Raw genomic sequence first — 24,212 nt, 5'->3', positions numbered from 1 at the left:
AAAACACAAAACTAAACTTTTCCAAACCCAATCTCTAATTTACGAACGAAAATCCAAAGATATATTCAATAAAACAATGTTATTTTAAGCGGTCGATAGTCACGTGCTAATATGAATCTTATTGATACAAAAGAAAAAAGCTTTTATAACATTAGCACGAAGAATGATTTAAGGATGATGTTTTAATCTCTTAAGACCTATAACATCTAAGGTATCAAACATACAACATATGAATAGTGAACTAATTACGGGCCGGCGATAAAGTCGAAGTATTAAGACCTAGAATTAAACGGCGCGTAACGGAGGGAACTTAACCACAGACAGATCGGTATATCGGTATTCGCTGTCCCTTTCACCCATTATTTTTTCTTCCACTAAAGTCTAGGCAGACTTGAGGGGGTCTGTCTTACCCCTTTTGGGGGGTACTTGAGGCCCTTATCTGTTGTAAGTTTGTACAGCGTAGTGGATCGTAGGGGATCCCTTTGGTGCATCTTGAGTCGCATGTCACTGTCGAAATGAAAGGTGCACCCGGACGTTTTGGAGTTTTACTTGTTTTTTGGACAGTTGTAGTTTTAACCGAATGATATTAATTCATTTTTCGTTTTAATTATCTACATAACTGAGGGGATTATAAAAAAATACAAATTAATTCAGATCAAGTAATATCGACTTCTATTTGTGTTGTTCCAATTAATCATTTAACAATATTCAGCTTAGGGTAATAAAAAAACATAGATTACATATTACAAAAAAATTTACTTTTCAAGCTAAAAGTACTATAATTAAACTCTTGTAATCATTGCGAAATAAAACTTTTTTGTATCAAAAACATTACAAAGAAAGAAACACGAACCTCAGATTCAAACTTAAAATAGTACCCCGCCCAAAGAAGCTGCACTTCAAAAAACTAGCGTCGAGATTTCCCATTAAGAATATGCACATGGGCCGTATCGCCCAATTTTCCACGCATCCGTTCGCACATTGACTGCAACCCGCTACTTATGCGTGTATGCGAGTTGAGGTTATTTTTTTTACTCTCCCCCTGGCCTGTCTGGTCTTCCCATTTCCACCGCCTTCAAAGCCGCCACAATGCCGTGATTAACGTGCCGTTGGACGTAATGGCTTTCTTCGATTTTTTTTTCCAGACGTTTCTATGATTACCTTAAATGTTTGTCTTTGAAACGAGTCAGTTACTGATTATCTTTGAATTAAGAACTTTTGTCTTGAACAACGGCTTAGACGAGAAATATTAAAACGAAAATATTCGTATTTTGATGATTTCCATCAAGTTCTTTATATTATATATTTTTTATTTAAAATGTCACACTGACATTAATTATTAAACCTTTCTTTTGATAGTGTGGGACAGATTCGTAAGTTCAATATCGTAATTTTTACTTACGTATGTAAATGAAAGTTATTTTTATGATTACTCAAATTGACGCAATCTTTCATTTGATTTGGAAACAAGTCTTATATTGTCTTCATTATCCAATAAAATCCAATATTAATTTCAAAATTTTAGACGACGAAAAATATGACTGATTACAAAATTCAATTTAAACCCAAATATATTCATACTTTTTACATAGTTAAAACAAAATCAATGAAAGTCCATATTCTATATTCAAAAACAACAAATGATAAAAATCGAATCCTCCAATCAACATCGATTTAACAATCAAGTTAAACTTATCCCTACATCTGATCAAACAAAAATTGCACTTAATAATTGAACATAACGCACAGAACAGTTGAAACTATGACGTTCACTTTGAATCATCGATTCTCGGTAATGCTGGCTGGAGTCCTATTAAAACGAAAAATAAAAAAAAAATGTGGGCCCACTACTGAACCCTGTAGCATTCCCGCCTTGTAGTTAAGATTGACAGACGGAAGGGTTGAGGAGGTGGGGACGATAGGGAGAGTGAATTGAAAAAGAGTGGAAAAATTATACGTGGCAACCAACGCATCTTAACTTCCGAGGCTGCCTTCCGTGCCTCGTTCGAAAGGGAGAGTAAACTTGAAAGATGTTATCGGCTGCTGACGACGTTAATCCTTAAATTGTGATTTTAGCTGATACGGATGTTTTTATTGCTTTATTATTTCATTGCCTACAGTAAAGGTAAGCATATTTGGAGTATCGTGTGTTAGTGATATAATGGAACGAAGATTTCGATCTATATGAGACACAAGTTCACAACCCTGAATTAATAATAATAAATATTCCAAAATTAAATTTTGACAACTTTTATAAAGAAACTGACACCCCGCCCGTTACTAAATATTTTACAGCATTTGTTTATTTACGACATCCCATTAGAAACATCTAAAATTAAATCTAAAAAAACCTTTCTCTCGAATCACTATATGTAATAAAAACTCCGAATCAAATCAGATACGTAATTTTAAAGATCTAAGCATGTTTAGAGCAGACAGCGGTAAGCACTTTGTTTTATACTATGTAATGTTTTAAATAAATCGTTAGTTAAATTCCATGAACAGTAAAGTAGTGTTGTCAACATCAAAGCACTCATCGAATGCCCAGCACTATCGCTACGTCTTATAGCACAGTGCTTACTAACTCGACTATGTCACAATTGTTTGTTACTATAACTTCTTTCATTCCATTCTACGTTATTAATTATTGTTTCTGAATGATATGGAGACGCTGATCGGTTGTTTTTTTTTTTTATTTCTAATTTACTAATTAATTAATCGATACTCATTTATCGATTTTGAACTTATATCGATATTTACTTTAAGCAAAGTGTTACTTATGTTAAAACATTTATTGTTTATTGAATTCATGTTTTATGATAACACGCGAATATGTTTACGGAGTATCGTTTGAAGTTACAACCAATAATGAATGTAACTTGACACAACTTTGAGTCTCATAGCGATATATTGATGCAATTAAAAAAAATAACAAGGTTTACGTCAACTCCTTGCATTTTTCTAAGTATGAATTATGCCGCTCGGTGTATTCGTTAAGGGGCGGATCCATTCATTCTTTTTGTCCGCTCGGAGCAGTTAAGGAGGTCCAGAGGAAGGGTGCCCTCCCACCCCCCTGAACTTGCGACTCGAGAATATTTTTTTTCTCGAGGACGTTGAAAATCGACACACTTGGCGGTAGTTTGTTCCGCTCGGCGATGATAGTTCGAGTGACTTGGATTGCGAACGTTGAATATTTTTTTTTTGTGTAATTATTTTTTTCTTCCCTTCATTTTAATTTTCTTTGTTCGTAATTTAAATGGAATCTTCTAAGTATTTTAATGGAATACGTTGAAGACGACTTAAACTAAAGTACGGGTTTTATTTATATTTTTTTTATAAAATCTTTTTTTTTTTAATTTCATTTTCATATAAAACTCTAAACCATGTCAAGTGTAATTATATATAATTCTTTCGTTTATAATCGTTACAGTTGAATTGTAATTTTTTTGATTCAACGAATTTGTTCTAAAAATCAATTTCTGGAAAAACATACACAGGGAAACTTTAATGATGCATATCCCGTGCTTATTTCAAGTTTAATCCAAAATAATACAATAGCTTTTAAATCATTACGTGTATAACAATTAACGCAATTGAAAATAAATGTAAAGCAAAAATATGAAATTATAAAAAATTGAAATATCGATAAAACTACACAAACTATTAGGGCGCATCACTAATAGGCAAGGAGGTTGTAAGACGGTAATGAACTGAACTCTTTTGAGTCCGCCTCGCGCCTCGCCCACTCGACTTCTTAACGCTGTCTTGAGATGCGCATTTTTATTAGATCGCATAATTATACAGCAAAAATAACGTTATGATTACAAGCCAGTGAGTGTGAAAAGACCTGAAGCAGTGTCGTGCTATGAATTCTTTTAATTTATGCAAGTTCATTTATTTCAAATCTATCCATTCATATGGACTAGGGTTAAGTATAATGGGTACATACCGGTATCTATGACGACAAAATATTTCAGTACATATTTCTCCTCTATTTTGCATATTTTTTGACCAATCTATGTACTGCAAAAAATGATCGTTACATGCAAAATCATATCACTAGGTGTTGCTTACATTTTCAACAATAATTATAGTTGCATTTCGATCAATGATCTAACTGTATTTATTAAAACAGACAACATTTTTAATTCGTAAAATAGTAATTACTTATTTTATAAACTTTATGCTCAAAGTTAGTCAGAGTAAGAAAACCTAAACTCTTAGTACGTTTTGAATCTAAACATCAAATCATTGCGACATATTCAATCGGTAATACAGCTTATCGCTCATACGAAAATAGATCTTAAAGTGACAAACCTTTTCTTACCCTGACTGTACATATCTAGTAAAACAAATTAATATCCTAAGCTTCATAAATAAATCCGAAATATAACAAAAGTTGATGCAATAGTGAAACTCAAAACACAATTACACCCTAAATCACCTTTATAAGGATGTTATCTTGCAACTTTGCAAGTACTGGCCGATCGGAGATAATTGCTGTCGAACTTCTGACTGTACTTGCTTAACGGGTAACTTTGTCTTAATTACCCTCACTAAGCAATTACGTTGCTATAATACTTGTACCGAAATACCAACATGCAAAACACAGACATAACAATATCACTAACTAAGTTGTCTTCAGTTACAAATTAAGGTATCCAATTAAACTTGTCTATGAAGCCTTCGATGTACAATCAAAAATAAGGTTTAAAAGATCTAGAAGATTTTACAAAAAAAAAAATTCAAGATGTTATTTCTTTTTCTTACCCCAGAGTCAAAAATTTACACGGAAGTTCAATTCAAACGACAATTTTTAATGAGCTAGTACGACCTGATTCGTCACTTAGGATTGGCGCCAAGCGAATGTTTAAATTTTTTCTAATTATTATTATAATCTTTATTTAAAACATACGTTATCTTTTAGTACGGTCTATCAAAACGAAGTCTAAGCCGAGGCTTATCTCTTCCAAACTTATCCAATACACTTAAAAGACCCCTAAAACGATTCAGACAAGTTTGTTGTCTTGCAAGTTTTCCAGCTTATGGCGCTAGACAAATTCTGTTTAGGAATTTCCTCATTGTATTAACCGTGATTGCACGTTTTAAATTGTCAATTAGTGAAAGATAAAAATGTAATGAATATCCCATACAAGCCTTTTGCTTTATGATATATTTTGTTTTCATCCGGTTCAAACCAGTTCGTATTCTGTTTGCTTTAAATCGATGTTCATTGGAGCTTATGAAAATATGCAATATGTCATAAAAAAATCCAACAAATTAACAACAATTTTTATCAAACATGAATACACGTGTATGCAAACTTAATTTAGGTCATTTATCAAATCATCATGTTTCTCTAAGTGTGTTGTCATTATCTAATAACGCTTTGATTGTAGTTATTATTAGTAAAACGGAATCAATTTCATTGCTTTATCTTTTAATACGGTCTCTAAAATAAATCGCTTAAAAGTATCGAAAAGTAATCAATAAACGTCTAGTAATAAGATATATGAGATCGGTCAGTTTGCTTCTTAATTACATAAGTTTTTTATAGTCAGATTTACTACCTTATAAAATATTATAAAACACGCCTAATTGTCTATTATCACCTCATAATTATAAGTTATTTAATATATCTTTGGAATCGTTTTAGAAATTATAGAAAACTCAAACTATCGCTCTAAAAATATAATCAAAAAAATTACGATTTAAAAAATTCAATCGCAATTATTTGATAATTAAAATAAAATACGAGAATCCAAGGGCACTATGCATCTGCACCAACAATTGCATTTAGGTCAAATAGATGAGTCAATGTCCCAATTGCGCCATGGCGTCAAACTAAGACGATGTAGGATGTGCCAAAGGTTAAATCTATCTGGTCACATCCTCGCACGCTTCCTGCTTAATTGCGCTAATTGTTCGCGTGTGTTCATACATGGTGTCTCTAATTACGAATGCGTAAACATTAGAACATGACGCTTACGCTTATAGAATTGAATTATTTATTTTTAAATCCTATTCAATAATAACTTGTCAAAGGATTAACACATTATTCTTTATTTTAAAAAAGTATGTTATCAATTCTATTATTTTTTTTTTGTTTTATATTTTTTGATATTATCACAGATTTTAAAACAATTTTAACATCAATTTTTTTAAGTAGATAACCGTCACTTAAATTTAAAGAAAAATGAAAAGATTACTCACTTAATGTTATAAAATAATTTGATAAGTATTGCTTAACAAAATTAAAGTTATCAAGATAAATAAAAGTAACACATGTAGAAAAATATTTCGAAGAATCGCCTCGCTACATGTGTGTACCAACACACCGCAAAACTAACACGCTGAGTGTAAAATGAGTGCGCAAACTAATTGGTAAAGAGGAAATATCCTCAATGAATGATTAAGAGACAGAAAGATGTAACGACTTGTTTATTTTATTGTGTCTGTCCTTTGTTTTGATATCTTCAAAGAAAACAACGCCAACAGAAATAAAGATGAACAATAATTGAGTTTATATCATTATTTCATGCTTGAATCGAAGTCAAAAGTTGTATTCAAAATCGACGCGATATATTTGCTTATTTATTGACAAGAATATATCACAGATTCCGAAGTTCTACGACCAGTTTTTTTTTTTAATTGTATGTCCTGGCGACTGAGTTGACTCCATACAAGTAAGTTATTTGAAAGAAAAAAAAAATACATAGGTATTAAATTTTTCTATGATCAGATAATAACAAAACAATAAGCATATTGTAGTCTAATGCTATTGTTAGGCAACAAACAGGTTGAGTTAATTATGCCGAGGTCACATACATTAAGATTATACCTATAATTGCTTGAGCGACTCGACTGGTCAGACGATTTGTCTGCCAATTTGTCGGGCAATTCGTCAACTTGCGGTCACTTCCGGCCAAACTATAAATAAAACGGTTGACTAGGTGCGGCACGTAAATTAATTAGAGCACTTTTTTTTTCAGTTTCAGCAAGAAACACTTCATTCGACGCATTACGTCTAATTTTGAACGTAGAATATTATTAATATATATTTTTTATTTACAAACAATCACAATACCAAACTAATAAAACAATTATAATTATCTATTTCACGACATTAAAAAAGGTTGTAAGATTGGATCCATTACAATAACGAAAAAAGATACAACAAGCTGGTACTTTAAAATAATGACTTACAAATTTTCCAATAGTAAGAAAACTATAGTTCTGTATACATTTGGATAACTACTATTCAAGGTGAGACATATAAATAATATGTATGCTTAAAATAGCGTCGAACTATCTTATATAACGTAGTACTAAGCTAAACAGACGATAGGGATGTTTAACTTTTCTTAGCAAGTTGTAATTACCGGCCGTAAAGCTACCGAAGGCACGAGCGGGCGAAGCTCCAGCTCGGCATTATTACCAGATATTACACTTATGAACAACCATTAAAACTGCAAGGAACTTATCCCGTTACATATGCATGCAGTTTCGAGCCGAGTTTGAACCGGGTCATTCATAACCCCAAAGTCTCTACGACACACAACCGATTAGAACAAAGCGAATAATTTAGTTGAATTTCAAACATAATTTAACGTAAACGTTACAAATAGTTCAACTAAAATAGGTACATAAATTGTTATAAAGATAGAGTTTAGTTTCCTTTGAAAAAATATAACAGATGTGACATATTATAAGTGAAACGAGACTCACCGTGGAAACCGATCACGAAATGACATAAAGTGACATTGACATTCATAATTACAACATTTAATTTTCGTGACATTGGCGAAATAATCTGTGCCGTGTGAAAAATTAAAAAAAAAAAAACGTTGAATTTTGATAAGTAAACGCGTATTTATTGAGTAAGCTTCGAAGTGGCTTTTTCAGATTCGTTGATTATTATTATTGACGGAACGTTATCATGAAAAATGAATATAATATTTTCTGTAAAAGAAGATTCTCAATATTAATACTGTCAATTGATAAAAGCGCTTATTAAAAAATCATTGTTTAAAGCTATATCAATCTTACAAAACAAGCCAGCACATTAACGTTATATTTTATTTCTAAGTTAATATTAGCATATAAAAGTTTAAAAAAAAACGATTCAGAATAGAAAGAATATTATTCTTGCTGTATTCAAAATATTGCTTTTTCTTGGTTATAATACCTCACTTGATACTCATATATGGTGTTAAAAATATTATCCATAAAGACGATTAAGACAGTGTGTCTCCGATCCCTAGGATGCCGGGCAGACTTTCGTATACTTTGGACGTTAGCCAGGAGTCTTTTTGGCCTCAAGATATCATTTGCAACTTCTGTAATACTAGCGAATTCCTGTGTACTGAACCATTGCGTAATCGTCTCGATTCTCAGAGAGATAGCACTGCAACGTTGTTTCGTAAACATTTGGTGACGACCGCAGTTTTAGACGTTCAATTCCATAAAGTTTTTAGTTCTGTTATGTTTAAATCATAACTTAAAAACAACTTGAAGATGATAAATTTATTATTGACAAAACATATTACACTTACAGAATAGACGGTTATGACTCCATTATAATTATACTTCCAACTTATATGTATTTATTGCTGAGGCAAATGTCTTATTAAACTGTCTGGTTTTGTCGAAGTGTCGTCAATGACAAGGGGTGTGATTTACTCGCTGTTAACGTGTTAGCGACACCACTTGCTTAGCGCAATTATTTATTTATAACAGGTTTTCCTTGCAGACTTAACAACCTTTTACGTCTTCAATATTTTAGTTTACTATTCATTTATTATAAATCAGTGTTTAATATTCCTTATATAGATTTATTAAAACGATCCTTAAACGTGGATGCAACGGGCACACGTTGAACGCACTTGAGTGAACAATTTAACTATTAGGGCCGGGTTCCGCTCCTTGCGGAACTCCTACTCAATTGGTCGGCTAACGAGGAAACAATCTTGTACGAGTTGTACGCACACCGCTTGCGCAGCTAGGCAATCTCGAATGGGACTCGTGCATACAGATAAACTGATTTATTTTACTGTGTCGAAACAAAAAGTTTGAAATATTTCTCTAGAATATAAACAGCCGAAGACTTATAAAGGTATACACCTCCCATATCGTAAAATATTTTTCTGAATAATTTATTAATTGTGTCTTTAACATTAATTATATAAAACTAGTTTTTCCTAGCGGCTTCGCTCCCGTTTTAGGGCTTGATTGTCATGTGTTAGACAAAAAAGTAGCCTCTGTCCTTCCTTGAAGTCAAAGTTTGCTTCACAACAAATTTCATCTAAATCGGTTCATTGGTTTGGTAGTGAAAGAGCGACAAACAGACAAAGCTACTTTCACATTTATAATATTAATATAGATAAACGTCTAATAATATTTTTAGAATAATGAAATTCTATTGTTAGAAAATATATTTAGCAAGTTTTGTTTATAATATAAGATGCAGTTTTGTAGCGAACGCTTTGAAAGAATCGGTATCTAAAATAAACAACCAAGTCATTAACGGCTTAGCAGGCAATAAAATGAGTAAATATTTTTGTTTACCCTTGTTTTTATTTGCTTAAGAAAGGGACACTTGTGGAAGATTAGATTTTGCGACGACAAAAACAAAAAAAAGGGCAGCATGCACAAATCACATTATTAAACTTGAATGGGAATGTTTTTAAATGTTTGCCACATAACAGGCTCGAAGACTTCATAATAATAAAACCCATAAATGAGTATTAATATTTATATCGCAGACAGTAAAAAGTGTTGCTGGATGTTATCGATAATTACAAACAATCTGTGTAAAATTTCGTGGAAAAATACAACACAAATTTTATCACAAGTCGAAAAATAAAAGTAATATGATATTTCATTTTCGTTTGTTAATTCAATACACACTTTATATCGGGGGAAGTGATGACATACACGCAGATAAGAATGGATTATTAACAAGCATTTGCTATATGAAGGGAAACGCTAACAAATTGAATACAATCACATATTTATTTATAACTAGCTACGCCCGCGATCTTGTACGCGTTTGAATTTAACAAAAAACATATTATTGTAGCCTAAGTTACTCCCTGTTATATAAGTTATCCAGCCAGAGTCAGAATCGCTTCAGCCGTTCCAGAGATTAGCCGGAACAAACAGACAGACAGAACGACAAAAATTGGAAAAGATGTTATTTTGGTGTATGTACCGTGTATGTGCATTGAGTTAAAAAGGGCTATTTTAACATTACAAACAGACAAATTTTATTATATGTATAGATTGGAATATCTAAACCTAAATACGATAGCTAATAAAACTTTTTCTTGTTTTTTTTTTTTTTATATGTGACCAGTCCCTTACTTAATGTTTGGGAGGAAGAGATAATTTGATGATAGTCTGTGGAAGGAACTAAGTACAGTGCATCGGGCCAATGAGATGTTTTGACGGTGCGTCTCCGTAGCGAGGATGTCTCTATTCAACCAATTGAGCCGGCCCGTTTATCATTTTCTATTATATTTTTAGACTAGGATGTTATAAACTGTTTCTAATTGTTTCTAAAAGTGCAATGCGATACTAATCGACACGTACATCTCTATATATTTAAATGATAATTATGAATATTGAATTAAATCATAAATAAATAATCAACATAATTCTTTAATTATTTTTGATCAACACGTTGCGTAAAGTATAGATTATAAAAGAATCAAATCAAAATAAACTTAACATATCTAGAAGAAAAGTTAAGTGAACTACATACAAATTTCTCATTGTCCCACTATAGAGGAAATTTCTCGCCTCTAATATAAAGCCAAGCAATACCTACTGTAGAACGTAAACTTTTAAAATATAATGTATTAAATTTTAATACCCATTTTAATTGATATCGTTTTAAACGTGCTAATGAGCAATTTAGAAAACAAACTGTCGTTATCGTTAGACGATAAGGTCACCCCATAAATGTGTCGAAAATCATCAATGACTCCCCCGAATAATTATCAAGAAATAAGCGAACAGACCGCACGCCGCCATCACAAAAAAAAGCAACATTAGTTATAGTATCTGCAGGAAACAAAAAATCTTTAAGTTCAACTATAAAAGCACGCTCTAATGAACATAAAAACTTAAGGACGGAAATACATATAACATTATTGAGATAAAGCAATATTTTCCTTCAAAACATAACTGTTGTTTCTGTTTTTGATAAGAAACCAACCAGATGTGAGCCCAGTTATGGAGCCATTGTCCATACCACAGGCGGCTATCCGCGACTAACCGCAAATTCTTAAAAGGCTATAGAAATATTAATTAAGACGCTAATTAATACATATGTAACTTGTACTTTTGCCGTTTGGAAATCCCTTATTAGAATTTTCATATTTATGAAGTTAACAGAATCAACAGTTATTAAAAAACGTCAGCTGAATAGTATTTGATATTATTTTGTTTAGATACGAAATTATTCTGAATATTTAATTTATATTATTTAGTTTATTTTTAGGACTATTTGCATACCAATACTCCAATGAGAAAACTTGGTTTAATTTTTTTTCATTTATAAGTATATTTTTACTGGCAATATTATTAATAAATGTCTTTAAAGGGTAGAATAGAAAAATACAGTTGTCTTCTTTCAAATGGTAAATTAATCATGAAAAAAGAGATGCAGTTTTTAAATAAACTGAAAAAAAATCGTTCTTAACTCATAACTTAGACGGTATCAAATTGTAACGTGATACAATTATCAGTTTTCTGTTCGGTACAGGCCGGCGCGAGCGATAAAGACCAACGTTTTGCAACATTGTCCACATTACTCATACCTATTGTGTGTAATTAATACTAACTTTATATTTTATATACAAGCATTTTCTATAACACTTGATTGTATACAAAAGATTTTGCAGCAGCCTTTGACGCTTCCTAACTTCAATTAAACCTAAGAATATAGATACGTACATACTTATACTTCAAATTGTTGTATCTATTTGAAAGCTAACAATAATATTTTATTAAATCGCATTTTCAATTCCATATGTCATATATTGTACCAACAAAGAGCAATAGTTAGTACTGGTATGTTACGGATTGAAGGGTGAGTGAGCCGGTGTAACTACAGGCTCGAAAGATGTCTGTATATCAGACATAATATCTTAGTTTTCAAGGTTGGTAGAGCATTGATATGAGGAAATTTAAATATTTCTTATAGTACTATGTAATACAATATAAAAAAAATATTCTATTTTAAAATTTGATTTAATAATAATATGTCTTTTTATAGTATGATAATTTATAAAGCTAGTACAAAGTCCGCAAATTATTTGATAAAGTATTAATCATAGCACTGCGTGTATAAAGTATGTGACATATGTAGGTATACGAAAGATATGTAATTTACTAAGTAACCTACTTCGTTTTATTTCTAAAACAAAACGAAGAATTTTCCTTAATTAATCTACGATACACGTGCCCGCGAAATCTATTCTATAATGAAATTATATTTATTAACAACTATTAATTAAAAAGAGGTTACAAAATTAATTCAAGGTATACCTACTTATGTATATAACAAATAAAAAAATGTTGATATTGAGATTGATTATGAAAACGGTTTCGCCATATAGTAATTATATATTTATACTTTTGAATATGTATATCACGCCAAAAAAAATATTTTAAAATTTCAAATCTAATTTAAAAAAATCCATATTCAAGTAGATTGAAAACACTTTTGAACCGTCATGTATCGTATTGAAAAAGTAAAAGTAAAGTTACCATAAGTGATCTTCAATCCAGTTTTATTATCTCAGAAATATTTATCAAGCATACATTTCAATTAAATCGTGTATTCGATGTAATAAAATTATCAACGTAAATACAACGTAATCGTAGAAAAACCACAAACACATCCAACGATTCCGACACAAGTATTCGTTTTTTATCTCAGTAATTATTTCATAGCTCTTTAACTCTTTGTTACAAACAAAAATAATTTTCACCAAAGAACCTCTTGTGAAACGCAAACAATATCCAAAAAGATGCTTAAATATTCTTTCTCTTATACTAAATAATATGAGGCCATAATTATCTGCTTTTGTACATTCTTAGTTCGACTCTTTGCTTTCGGAAGAGCAGACTTCCAAAATGAACGAACTAAATAATATTATCGCTTTCATATTGGACAAAAACTATACTATATAAAACTTATAAAACCTCTTTTATTAAAATAAAAAATAAACGTTTCTAATAAGAATATTTTAAAAAATAAATTATTTTTTCAGTGTATAGGATATCTCTTCCTGAATAAATCTTCCTTCCCTTTTATTCAAAAAATATTTTCTATCTTTATGGCAAGTTGATATTGGTTTTATATATTTAAAGTAGTATCACGGTTCTCGTATGCGTCACAGCGATTTAAACGAATGATTATTCAAACTGAAAAGAGACAAAAAATGTTGTCATTATTTACACGTTTCTTAATTCAAAAAAATTTTAGTGTACATTTATAGTAAGTAATAGTTTCAAGATAAATTTATACGAAAAGAAAAGTCCCTGGCGTATAATAAAATTTAGTATTTTTACATGTTTTTTTTAAAATGTTGCATGTTTAACAAACAAAGACTAATTAAGGTTTTTCTAGGTGGCGTGGTACTCGCATGACAGCGCAGATATGCTCGACCAATATTGGCCATATGTCACAGCGATACTGGTGTAGATAATGACGACTAATAAGTGCCTGTCTTCCCATCCACCACGCGAGGGTGGGCGAATGTCGATAGATTAAAAATGCCCGTTATATCGACTACAGCTTTGCCGCCAAAAACTGAAATGTCAATGTTGACTAATCTTGGTCAATTTAAAACTTCGATAGACTTGTCATAATTTGTTTTATTGGAAATAATAAATATATTTTAGCGCTATTTCACTATTAATTATACACCTAATTATAATTATCTGTTTCATCAAAACTAATATTATCTAATAAGATAAAACGTAAAATAAATAATGTAGAATTTATTCATACAAAGCTAATATGAAAAACATATGACCATCGTCAAAGTTTAAATATGCATAAATTATCATAGAAACGAAAACGAAGCACAATTATCGATAAAGAAACATTGTGACACTAGACAATTGCATTTATCGATATCGATTAAAGTCGCCGCACGCTTCGATCTTATCGCAGTTTTTATTCTCGTGATACCCGCCGATAAGGGAAATGTCCTTTTTCATAGAAGGCCGTAATGGCGTAGACACGCCATCCGAATCATAACTTATGCATACTGATTGCCGCTTCACCCTTTACTGGACACTATAGAATATTCTTTTTAATAATATCTAAATATTTACAGAAACAATGAGCAATTTTATAAATTGTTACGATTACCTTACAACACGTTTTCGTATAAATGCTTTTCTTTTGGTTTGATTACAAAAATCTCTAAATATAAATAAAAAAGGAAAGGAGGTACAAAGGAATTAAAAGAGTGATAACTTATAACCATCTACGAAAAATTCCGCAGAAATTGACCATATAGGATACGTGATAAAAAATGTATATACACTGCACGTACAGAAATTCAGGAAGAGAATACCACTTATAGTTTAACTAGCTATCTTTTAGCTAGGAATTTAGCTTAACTTAGCTTTACTATTCGAAATTTAAACAAAATTGGAATATTAAATACTGTTACATCATCAGTATCATCATTATATAAATTATTATCATAACGGTTTTATAATTCTTGTTATGTAATTCAGTCTTAAAATAGAAAGGATCAGCTATTCCTCAAGAAGTTTCAGAAGACGTATTTCTGTATATTGAGTGAAAAGTTATTGATAAATTTCTGTTTTGACTTACCCAAGTATTTCTATTGTAGTAAAACAAATGAATCATAAAGGATACGTTTTTAAAAAAAACGTTAAAATATTTTAGAATCGCCTTAAAATAACCGTCATCACGCGACGAAGCAGCCATTACACGACACACATGCATATACCTTATCTGTCTATCTAGAACCTTTAATGACCAAAAGCTATTTCAATTCCGCGGAGTTTTTCCTTGCTCATAATAAACGCTTCGTACATAGACATTACATAAAATATAATGGAGTCCTGTCTGTATTTATATTTCTTGTAACTCTACATAAAATTCGCTTACGTGATAGTACTTTTGCAAGCCTTCTGGGTAGGTACAACCCTCTCATCATTTATGCTACCGCTAATGAACAATATGTTTTGAGTTCCGGTTTGAAGGAAGGTGACAAGCATCTTAGTTCCCAAGGTTGATAGCGCGATGGCGATATAAGGAATGGTTCATATTTCTGTTGCCCAATGTCTAAATGGTGCTTACCATCAGGTGCCCTATTGGCCCTATATCATACTTATTTCATAAATAATATATGAATATTACAATGCTTAAATCAATATACATCAGTTCATCCACCTGTCGAAATTCGATCATAATCGTCATTAAACATTAATAGAGAATAAACATAATATACTATTTGCATTTTTATTTAGTGCTAGCATTATAATTCTTCAATAGCTAATGAATGAATTAAAAACAAACAACATTAGACAAACAGGGATGTCAGAGGTCTTAACTGTTTTATCATGGATTTTTATATTTATAGTTTAACTTATATAGCATTTAGCCATAAAGTTACTTGTAACAGATAGGGTATATTAAGAAGTCATGGGACTATATTATGAAGTAGTTTGGTTAATCTTGAACATTTATCTCGTTATTCGTACTATTTATCAATAATTTATGTATGGAGGAAACGTCACACTGAAAATCACTTTACGGTTTTAACATTTCACATACAATGGAAATACCTGCTTAGGTTTTTGTATATGTCTATCTAAAATTAATTATATTAATAGAAAGTATTTACTAAGTTATAAATTAACGTTAGATATTGTAACCCCTTACACGCACATATTAAAACTGCAAATAAATATCAAACACCTGCGATCATTGTCTTATGAACCCCTACACCATATGGTCCAACTGACCATAAGTCACCAGTAAAGAACAATAAACAAATGCAAAGGTAATTGCGAGGGTGGAAAGCATTCCCACGCATTCCTGGACACTTCCACGAGGGTACATATCGCCATATGCCACACGATAGTATCGCAGTCTTATTATTTTAATAGCTCGATTGGGACGTAACGAGTTCAATGACATGACGCTGGACATCATTATTTTTTTTTCATCTGTGAAAGAAATTTGGAACTGTAATATTTAAAAGTTTGAAATTATTCAGACTTTACCGAGTACTTTTTTAAAATCATAAGCAAAGGCACACAGACATTATTCCCAAAACATTTTGTTTTCATAAAAAAAATTATAATTATAGTCTTAATTAATACGTATTAAGATCATATTATTAGCTACCATATTAAGTTTCAGACGATGTTTGATAAGACGTTATTAAACGAATATGCCAACGATCTCATTACATAACGATAATTGATGTACTTTAAGAATTATTTGAAGTTTATATTGGATAAAAAATTAAAAGTATGTAGTTAAATAAATGTAATAGTGAGTTGTTAGTTACAACTAAATTTATGTACTATCTAATCTGTTTATAGTATTAAGAAAATTTTGGTCTTTCGTGTCAGGTTATTTAAAAAAAATCGAAACTCGATATTACCTCTGCTCAAGATCATTTTACTAATTGTTTTTTAAATATTCTATTGTACATTATATTTTAATGATAAATTTTGATATGTTTTTTTTTTGAATGCCTATTAAACCCATAAATGTAGGTATATTAATACAAAATATTGTATTTAAAAAATAAGTATTAGCTAAAATAAAGGATAGCAAATCTTCAAGTTTTTAATACTCCTGTATTATACGAGTTAAATTCCTCCGTTAGGCTTTGAACAACAAGAAATTAATCGTTTACACAATCTGTCAAAATGACAATATCATTACGTTTACAAAAGTTACTTGGATAGATAAATCAGCCCTTAAAGGGAAAAACAGCAACAATAACTACGAATTAAGTTAGTCGGCGCATTTTTTATTTTATCATATTTCAATCCATGGGAATCGTGTGTTAGCGGAAAAGCAACGTTTCCGTAAAAATTAGACGTCGTCGGGTCACGGCAAATTAAACAGGGGTAGAAATAAGGGATGAAATTTCTTCAATATAAATTATATATGAAGATATATTTAGTTTAAAATAAATAAACTGTCTATAGTTTCTACAATTATGACGATTATTACAAGGCATTTATTTTCTATAATTATTATAAAACCTTATTCGTTTGTTTGGTTTTTTTTTTTTTAATTTAGAATAAATATAAAATTATCTTTTCATTTATTTGATATTTTTTTTACGATTAGTGTTAAATGCTGTTATTTTTTTAACCTTTGATAGAATTGTACACCCCTACACGTGCGATATGGAAAATCAACAGGTCGTGTCGGGAGCACATGCCTACACAGCTTATGGGGGTCCGTTTATATCTGACGGTTAATGTTATTAAATAAATAAATTGCTACTCGTACATGAAAAATAAAATAACTATTCATATCATCTGAGAAATACACGTGAAACATCGTCCAACATTTTGTCAAAATAAAATAAAGTCTTAATAAAAAATCGATTACAAACAAATGTTTAATATGACTACTAATTAAATTTTCCTAAAGACAATAATATATTTGACTTCTTACCTATTTTTAAACGTTCGTACTTACGATCGCCGCAATACTTCGTAATATAGGATCAAAGAAATCATTTTAAATTTCAAATAAATGCAATAGTCGGTCAGTATAAAAGGCACTGGATACCTGGTCATAGTTTGACAGTGCATTGCTTATTCATGACGCGGTAATTATCGGAATTGTTTCGAGCAACACGATGGAATTACGATACATGACTTTTTTTAATAATAAACGAGGGTTGGACCTTGACTATAGTGTAATGTCCCTGTTTTATTTATGAGTAACATATATTATATAGGAATGCAGAGAAAAAAATCATGTATAAAAATAAAATCGTAAAATAAAATGAAATGAATATGACAATACGTTGCCTGTCATATTTAAAAAAAAAAGAAATATTTTTTATCTGTTTAATAGTGACAGAATACATATGTCACGTGTGGTTCTATTTTTAAATATAAATTAACATGTTTCTTGTGCGCAGTTTATCATGAAACATGTATATAAACTTATGTGTGAAGTCAACGCTGTCCAATAACGTCCGCATGTACCGTGACCGTCGCAAGCTGGTGGTCACAGCATCGGAAGTCATCCGCTATTGATAGCATCTCATTGTGCGCAATAGCCGGATGTTGCTAGAGACGCGAGATGTGACTGTCTCCAATATATCGTCAAACGAGATTCGTTCCAAAAAGTATATATATGTTTAAAATATACACAAAACGATAAATTAATATGGACTTAAAACCTTAACTCTTTTTTGAATTTTGTCATTATTTAATCACTGCTAATGGATTTTTCTATCATAGTCCGTTTCAAGACATAAACTTTGTTATATATTGAATATTATCCAATGCAATCTAAAGAAAAAAATCGTTCTAAATTCAGACACCATCAGACACTCAGGTTCATGGACTCTATTACAAATAAAAAAACCTTACTGTTTACTTTACAATGAGCAATACATATAATTTGTATTAAAAGTTGATTTCGGTGATAGAATTTGAATAATTATGTTACCCAATGTGTAATTTATTTCATAGATATCCAACCTTATATGTCTATAATGTATATATTATATAAAAAAAAATGTGAACAGTAATTTCATTCTTCAGCTCTATTAACCAATATAGTTTATATATTAGTTTGAATTACATAGTATACTTTTTATTTCACGAAAAAATTCGTACATAACTATTTTATAATAGCATCTGTAGGTATAAAAAAAAAAACCATAACTAAATGAGTCTAAATAGTTCTTATACGATTCTGTAAGCTTTGACGGAATAAGGTAAATATAATCACAAAAATAATATAGAATATGAAACACGATTTAGGCAATAGCGATCTGTAGGTATATTGTAGAAGTAGGTACGTTGGTCCACCAATAAGAATTTCATAATATTTATTCTTATTGGAATCGACCGACTGTCCTGTATACAGTAATTAATATATAATATACATATATTTGCCCTAATTCACTTGTAATGATATCGTGTCGTGTTTTAATGGAGTCGTGCGATAACACCGCATGTCTCACAGAATTATTTCTGACATTTTTAGATTCATTGTCCTCCATGAATACGAAGTCACGCTCCAAAAGAAATTAATGCGGTTGATACATACGCTCGGCCTTTTGTTATGTTCGCAGCACGTATTTTCACATGCTGTTACCGTAACTACCTTTCAAATACCTATTCTGCGCTGACATACTTACATAAAGACTATTAAATACAAGCTATGTATGAACATACAAACGCAAATAAAACAATAGAGCGCCTGAGAGATGTCTTTTTGGAGTTTTATTCCAGTATGATGTCAAAGACGTGTGTTTCTAGAGAGTCGTAAGGCATCATTTCGACCTACTCTCTTTAATTTGTACGCGTATCGGTTACTGCCGGTAACACCTAGGTAATTTGCTATCGATTTCTTGATAACTATCTCTATTCAAACACGGAAATAGGCAAATTATCTTCATATCCTACACATCTACCTACTAATTTCGTATAATGTTTGTGTGTTTAGTGGACAAGTAATTACGACGGCTGATATTTAGGTATGCAAAATATTGACTTCTTGAAAAAGTTTTGTTTACAAATTTTGGAAAGTAGCTACTCATTTTTTTAAATTATTTTCAATAAATTTTAAATTGTTTAACATACGATACTTATGAATAGGAAAAACATTAAATCGAGCTTAGGGCTCTAAGACATTGCAAGGCAGCGCGATAGGACGCGCGCCGCACGTCGCACGAGCAGGTGTGCTGATCGCGCTCCCCTCCCTGTTGCAGAGCGGGCGATGCGGCTCGAGTAGCGCGGTGGGGCCCAGCCCGCCGCCCGTCCGGCCAATTGGGGCCCGCCTCGCCTATGATGTCATCGGAGGAGGAGGCCGACTCACACGCGCCCTACTCGGATAAACTACTGAAGAAACAGAAACGCGTCAGACAGCGCGTGGACGCCGGTGAGCCGCGCAATTCTTATTCAACTCTCGCGACGAACGGACTCGCGCCCGCGCGCGCCGCACACATGAGTGGCGGACTTTACGGCGCCATCTTTGAGGGTCGCCAGCACTTCGGCCTTTTCGGTCCCTGCTACGCGCCGGCCGAAATGTTAAATGAATTGTTAGGCCGTGCGCCTAGGCAAGAGGATGCCGGCGATGAAGCTACGAGTGGAGACATGCTTCGCGACCGTGTTCTTCGCGACATTCTCCAAAGCCGAAAAAAAGAGCTGATGCGACTCTCCCCGGATAATAACAACGTACTTGCAAATAATAATAACGACGAACCAAAACAAGAGAAACGGTCTCCAGAACGGCCCATTTCGAGGGATTCTCGACCGGACCTTGACGATGCCTTGTTGACGTTAGACAGTGCGGGTGACTCGAGAACTTCACCACCACCGACTCAACAGTCATCAGAACCACTACTCGCTCCCAAATCGGAACCCGAGGATCGTGATAGTGATGCTCAGCGCTCTTCACCACGACCCCTTGATGTGAAACGTGCTCGTGTAGAAAATATTGTGTCGACAATGCGTGCTAGCCCTGCGCCACAACAACCACAAGTGAACGGCTGTAAAAAACGAAAATTATATCATCCGCAGCAACACGACGGTGCAGCAGAGCGCTATGGTACCAGCCATGGCAGTAGTGCACAGACAGTGTCGGACGATTCAGAGGACGATGGTGAGCGACCACCCATTCATCAAAAGATTGTAGAAAAGAATGCGTTAAAAACACAGTTAAGAACTATGCAAGAGCAGTTAGCAGAGATGCAAGAAAAATATTTGCAGCTGTGCAATAGAATGGGTCAAGAATCTGAGACGATTGATAACGATGGTGCTTCTAGTGATGTAGAACAAAACGATGATCCTATGCCTAAATCGGAACCTCCTTCACCTGTCAAAGAAGTGCCCCCACCGATACCCAATAGTGCAGCGCCGAATATGCTCTCACAAGTTATGACCAAAATGATGACTGCAAAGATTCAAGCTCACTCTGTAGCCCATGGTCACCTTCCACCTGGATTCAATGGGACCTTACCTCTAATGCCACATCTGCCTCCTGGAGACCATATGCATCCACCACATACTCATCAACATCTTAACAACGCAGCTGCAATGTATCTTAACGTTAGTCAAAAATTGTTTTTAGAACAAGAAGCGCGAATGAAAGAGGCTAGTGAACAACAACAAAATAATCAGCAACAAAGACCACAGTCAAATCAACACTCACCTCAGCATAGACAAATGGGTCAGACTCCTAAGCCTCCTTTATCATCCGAATTAGCAGAACGCTTGGATGCATTACGCAGCAACTCAGGTTCGGTTGGACCAGTATCTGGTGCAGATCTAGAGGGCTTGGCTGAAGTTCTTAAAAGTGAAATCACAGCTTCGTTAACGAGCCTCATAGATTCCATAGTGACACGTTTTGTACATCAACGGCGAATAATGGGTAAGCAGTCCGAAGCAGCAGCGGCCGCAGCCGAACAACTGAACAAGGACTTAATAAGAGCTACTCGATTGATTGACAAGTCGCCGACGCCGAAGATGCCTGAGAGACCGTCTGGACAAATGTCAGGTAACCCACCCGTCCATCACCCTGGCGCGCCAAACGGCGTTCCTTTTATAACAAATAACCCGATGTTTATGAACCATATGAATGGCCCCCGTGCTCCAGGCGGCGTAGCGTTTCCGCTGCACGCCGAGGCGGGTGGACCTGGTCACGGTGCTCACATGCGGATTCCTACAGGCATTTTCCAGGCACCGCAGAAACCTCTCCAGCCTCACTTCGTCCCGATGAATGGACAATTCGATCGGGAGCAGAACCCTGACCCATCAGAGCCTTTGAGCCTCGTGGTCACACCAAAGAAAAAGAGACATAAGGTGACTGACACGCGCATCACCCCACGAACCGTAAGCAGGATCCTGGGTGAAGGAGTCGGACAGTCGCCGGAGAGCAAGTTCCCGGAATCACCGTCACCGCGACCATTCCTAACGGGAAATTTGCCGACATCAGTTGCGATACCGAATCCATCGCTACATGAAAGTCAAGTATTTTCGCCGTACTCGCCGTTCTTCGGGGCGGGCGGTGGCTTGGCACGATCACCTCCAGCGCCAGAGAGGGATTCGCCGCCACTGCCAAACTCGATGGTACACTCTGTACACCATCGCGTCCTGGCAACGCTGTCGCCGGACTACCTGCGCCCTCACCACCCGCACGTACCGCACCATGCTGCCGCGCCGCACCATCCGCATCACATGGATGCACAGGACCCGCATTCGGACTGCAACTCGACCGACTTGCCTTACGACGGAGTTCAGCCTACTATATCCTTTTCAAATAGAATATTAAAAAAAAAAAAAAAAAACGAAATAATTCTAAGTTCAAATTCGCTTAAAAATTCCAGCTATTAAGTTCTCGTCGCGACAGTCGTAATCGCCCACAGATATCTTATTTCTGTTACTGTATTGTTTAACCTTACGACTGCCACCTACTTCCTCCCAGTAGTAGACATTATACGATTCTTGAAGCCTCACAAGTGTTGTGGTTTCTACGCTTTACTGTATTTTTCTATCGTTCAGCTATACATGAAGGAAATAACCGTAAACTTAATTAAACATCGACTTGCAGAGTACGCTAACTCGTTATCATAGACAGATCTGCGAGATTGAACTCTATGTCTGTTGTAAAAGGGTACATTAGCAGCAAAAAATAATAAGGTTATATATACATATGTATATGGTGTGCGTATTCCAATATAATATACAGACGCCACTATAGATATCTGCTAAGGTTTGTTATAAGATTAGATGCAAATGGATTAAGAACTTGTGGTGCTTCAATCGGTCTACGTAACACTGGGATATAATCAGATTTACGCAACCTTTTTTCTCAATCCTGATTCCTTGGATCGAAAATTATTAATGAAAAATTATAAAAAAAATCTTTCCCAAATTATTGTTACTTGTTACATTATATTTGTTGTGTCACATTTTGCCAATTTGATCCTTAACTCCGGTGTACTCTTCAACTTTGACGCCGATGCATCTCCGCAAAGCCAAGCTGATGTTCTTCTGGGTGCGCTACCCCAGCTCCGCGGTCCTCAAGATGTACTTCCCAGATATCAAGTTTAACAAGAACAACACGGCGCAGCTCGTGAAATGGTTCTCAAACTTCAGGTATGTGATTAACTATATATTTTTATAAAAAGCTTTAATTCTAAGGCCTCAATACTAAGCGAAAAGTCAATAAGTAGTACTTTAAGTAATGGTATAAATATCTTAAGCCACTTATAAATTATCCACTTACTTTAATCTTATTTTGGATTTAAGGTTTTATATCGTTTTCTGGGATTTAACGGATTAGATTTAAAAAACGACAAACACCTTCAATAAATAACTATATCAATTGATGTAGATATATCCTTTATAATTATAAAACGAAATTTGGAAAATGTACAAACTAATCTTGAAATATTGTGTTCTTAAACTATTTTCTATTCGATTACCGTTCAAATTACTCTAGAAGGGCTTTTGATTTCACTATTTCCTAATTAAGAAATGTTTAGATAGGGTCACTCCCTGTTCTATTGGTTACGAAAAGGATAATTATATTAAACGCTGAGATTGAGATTCCAACATAAAAAAAAAAACAAATTAATATACCATTCATCAGTTTTTTTACTTCAATAGTTATTAATAAAAAGAAATTATTCGAATCAAAGTTTAAGTAAAATAAAAATAGTCTTGAAAAAATATAAACAATTATTTGTTAAAAATCACCTACAACGCGGTTTAAAGGAATACACAATGATGAAATTGTATATAATTTCTCTCCCTTCCAGTGCTAGACATTTGTTAGCCTTTAATTTAATACGGAGGTGACATTACGCAAACATAGCTTTCGTAATATCACGTGCTTACTATTTAGAAAATCGGAAAAAAATATAAAAATCTTAGAAACAAAACAAATGAAATAAAATTGTCATCGTAACGTAAAAGTGGTATTGATTTAT

At 33.2% G+C, this 24,212-nt stretch overlaps 1 protein-coding gene across 2 annotated transcripts in view; it reads left to right on the top strand.

Annotated features, from left to right (window-relative positions):
* Nucleotides 1-24,212, top strand: part of LOC124538476 (homeobox protein prospero-like) — a 55,291-nt gene that overhangs the window by 12,502 nt on the left and 18,577 nt on the right. The window contains exons 2-4 of one of the 2 annotated variants that reach the window (XM_047115553.1): nucleotides 19,989-21,775; nucleotides 21,947-22,524; nucleotides 23,222-23,376. In XM_047115553.1, coding sequence (XP_046971509.1) covers nucleotides 20,065-21,775; nucleotides 21,947-22,524; nucleotides 23,222-23,376 — 2,444 coding nt within the window. In that variant the 5' untranslated portion in view covers nucleotides 19,989-20,064. Of the gene's footprint in view, nucleotides 1-19,988; nucleotides 22,525-23,221; nucleotides 23,377-24,212 lie in introns of both variants that reach the window. The other variant, XM_047115552.1, reaches the window with a different exon arrangement.

The sequence above is a fragment of the Vanessa cardui genome, chromosome 20 (genome assembly GCF_905220365.1).
Source record: "Vanessa cardui chromosome 20, ilVanCard2.1, whole genome shotgun sequence".
Classification (NCBI taxonomy): Eukaryota; Metazoa; Arthropoda; class Insecta; order Lepidoptera; family Nymphalidae; genus Vanessa; species Vanessa cardui.
Note: the sequence above shows the minus strand (reverse complement) of the source record. Positions and strands in the feature narration are given on the sequence as shown.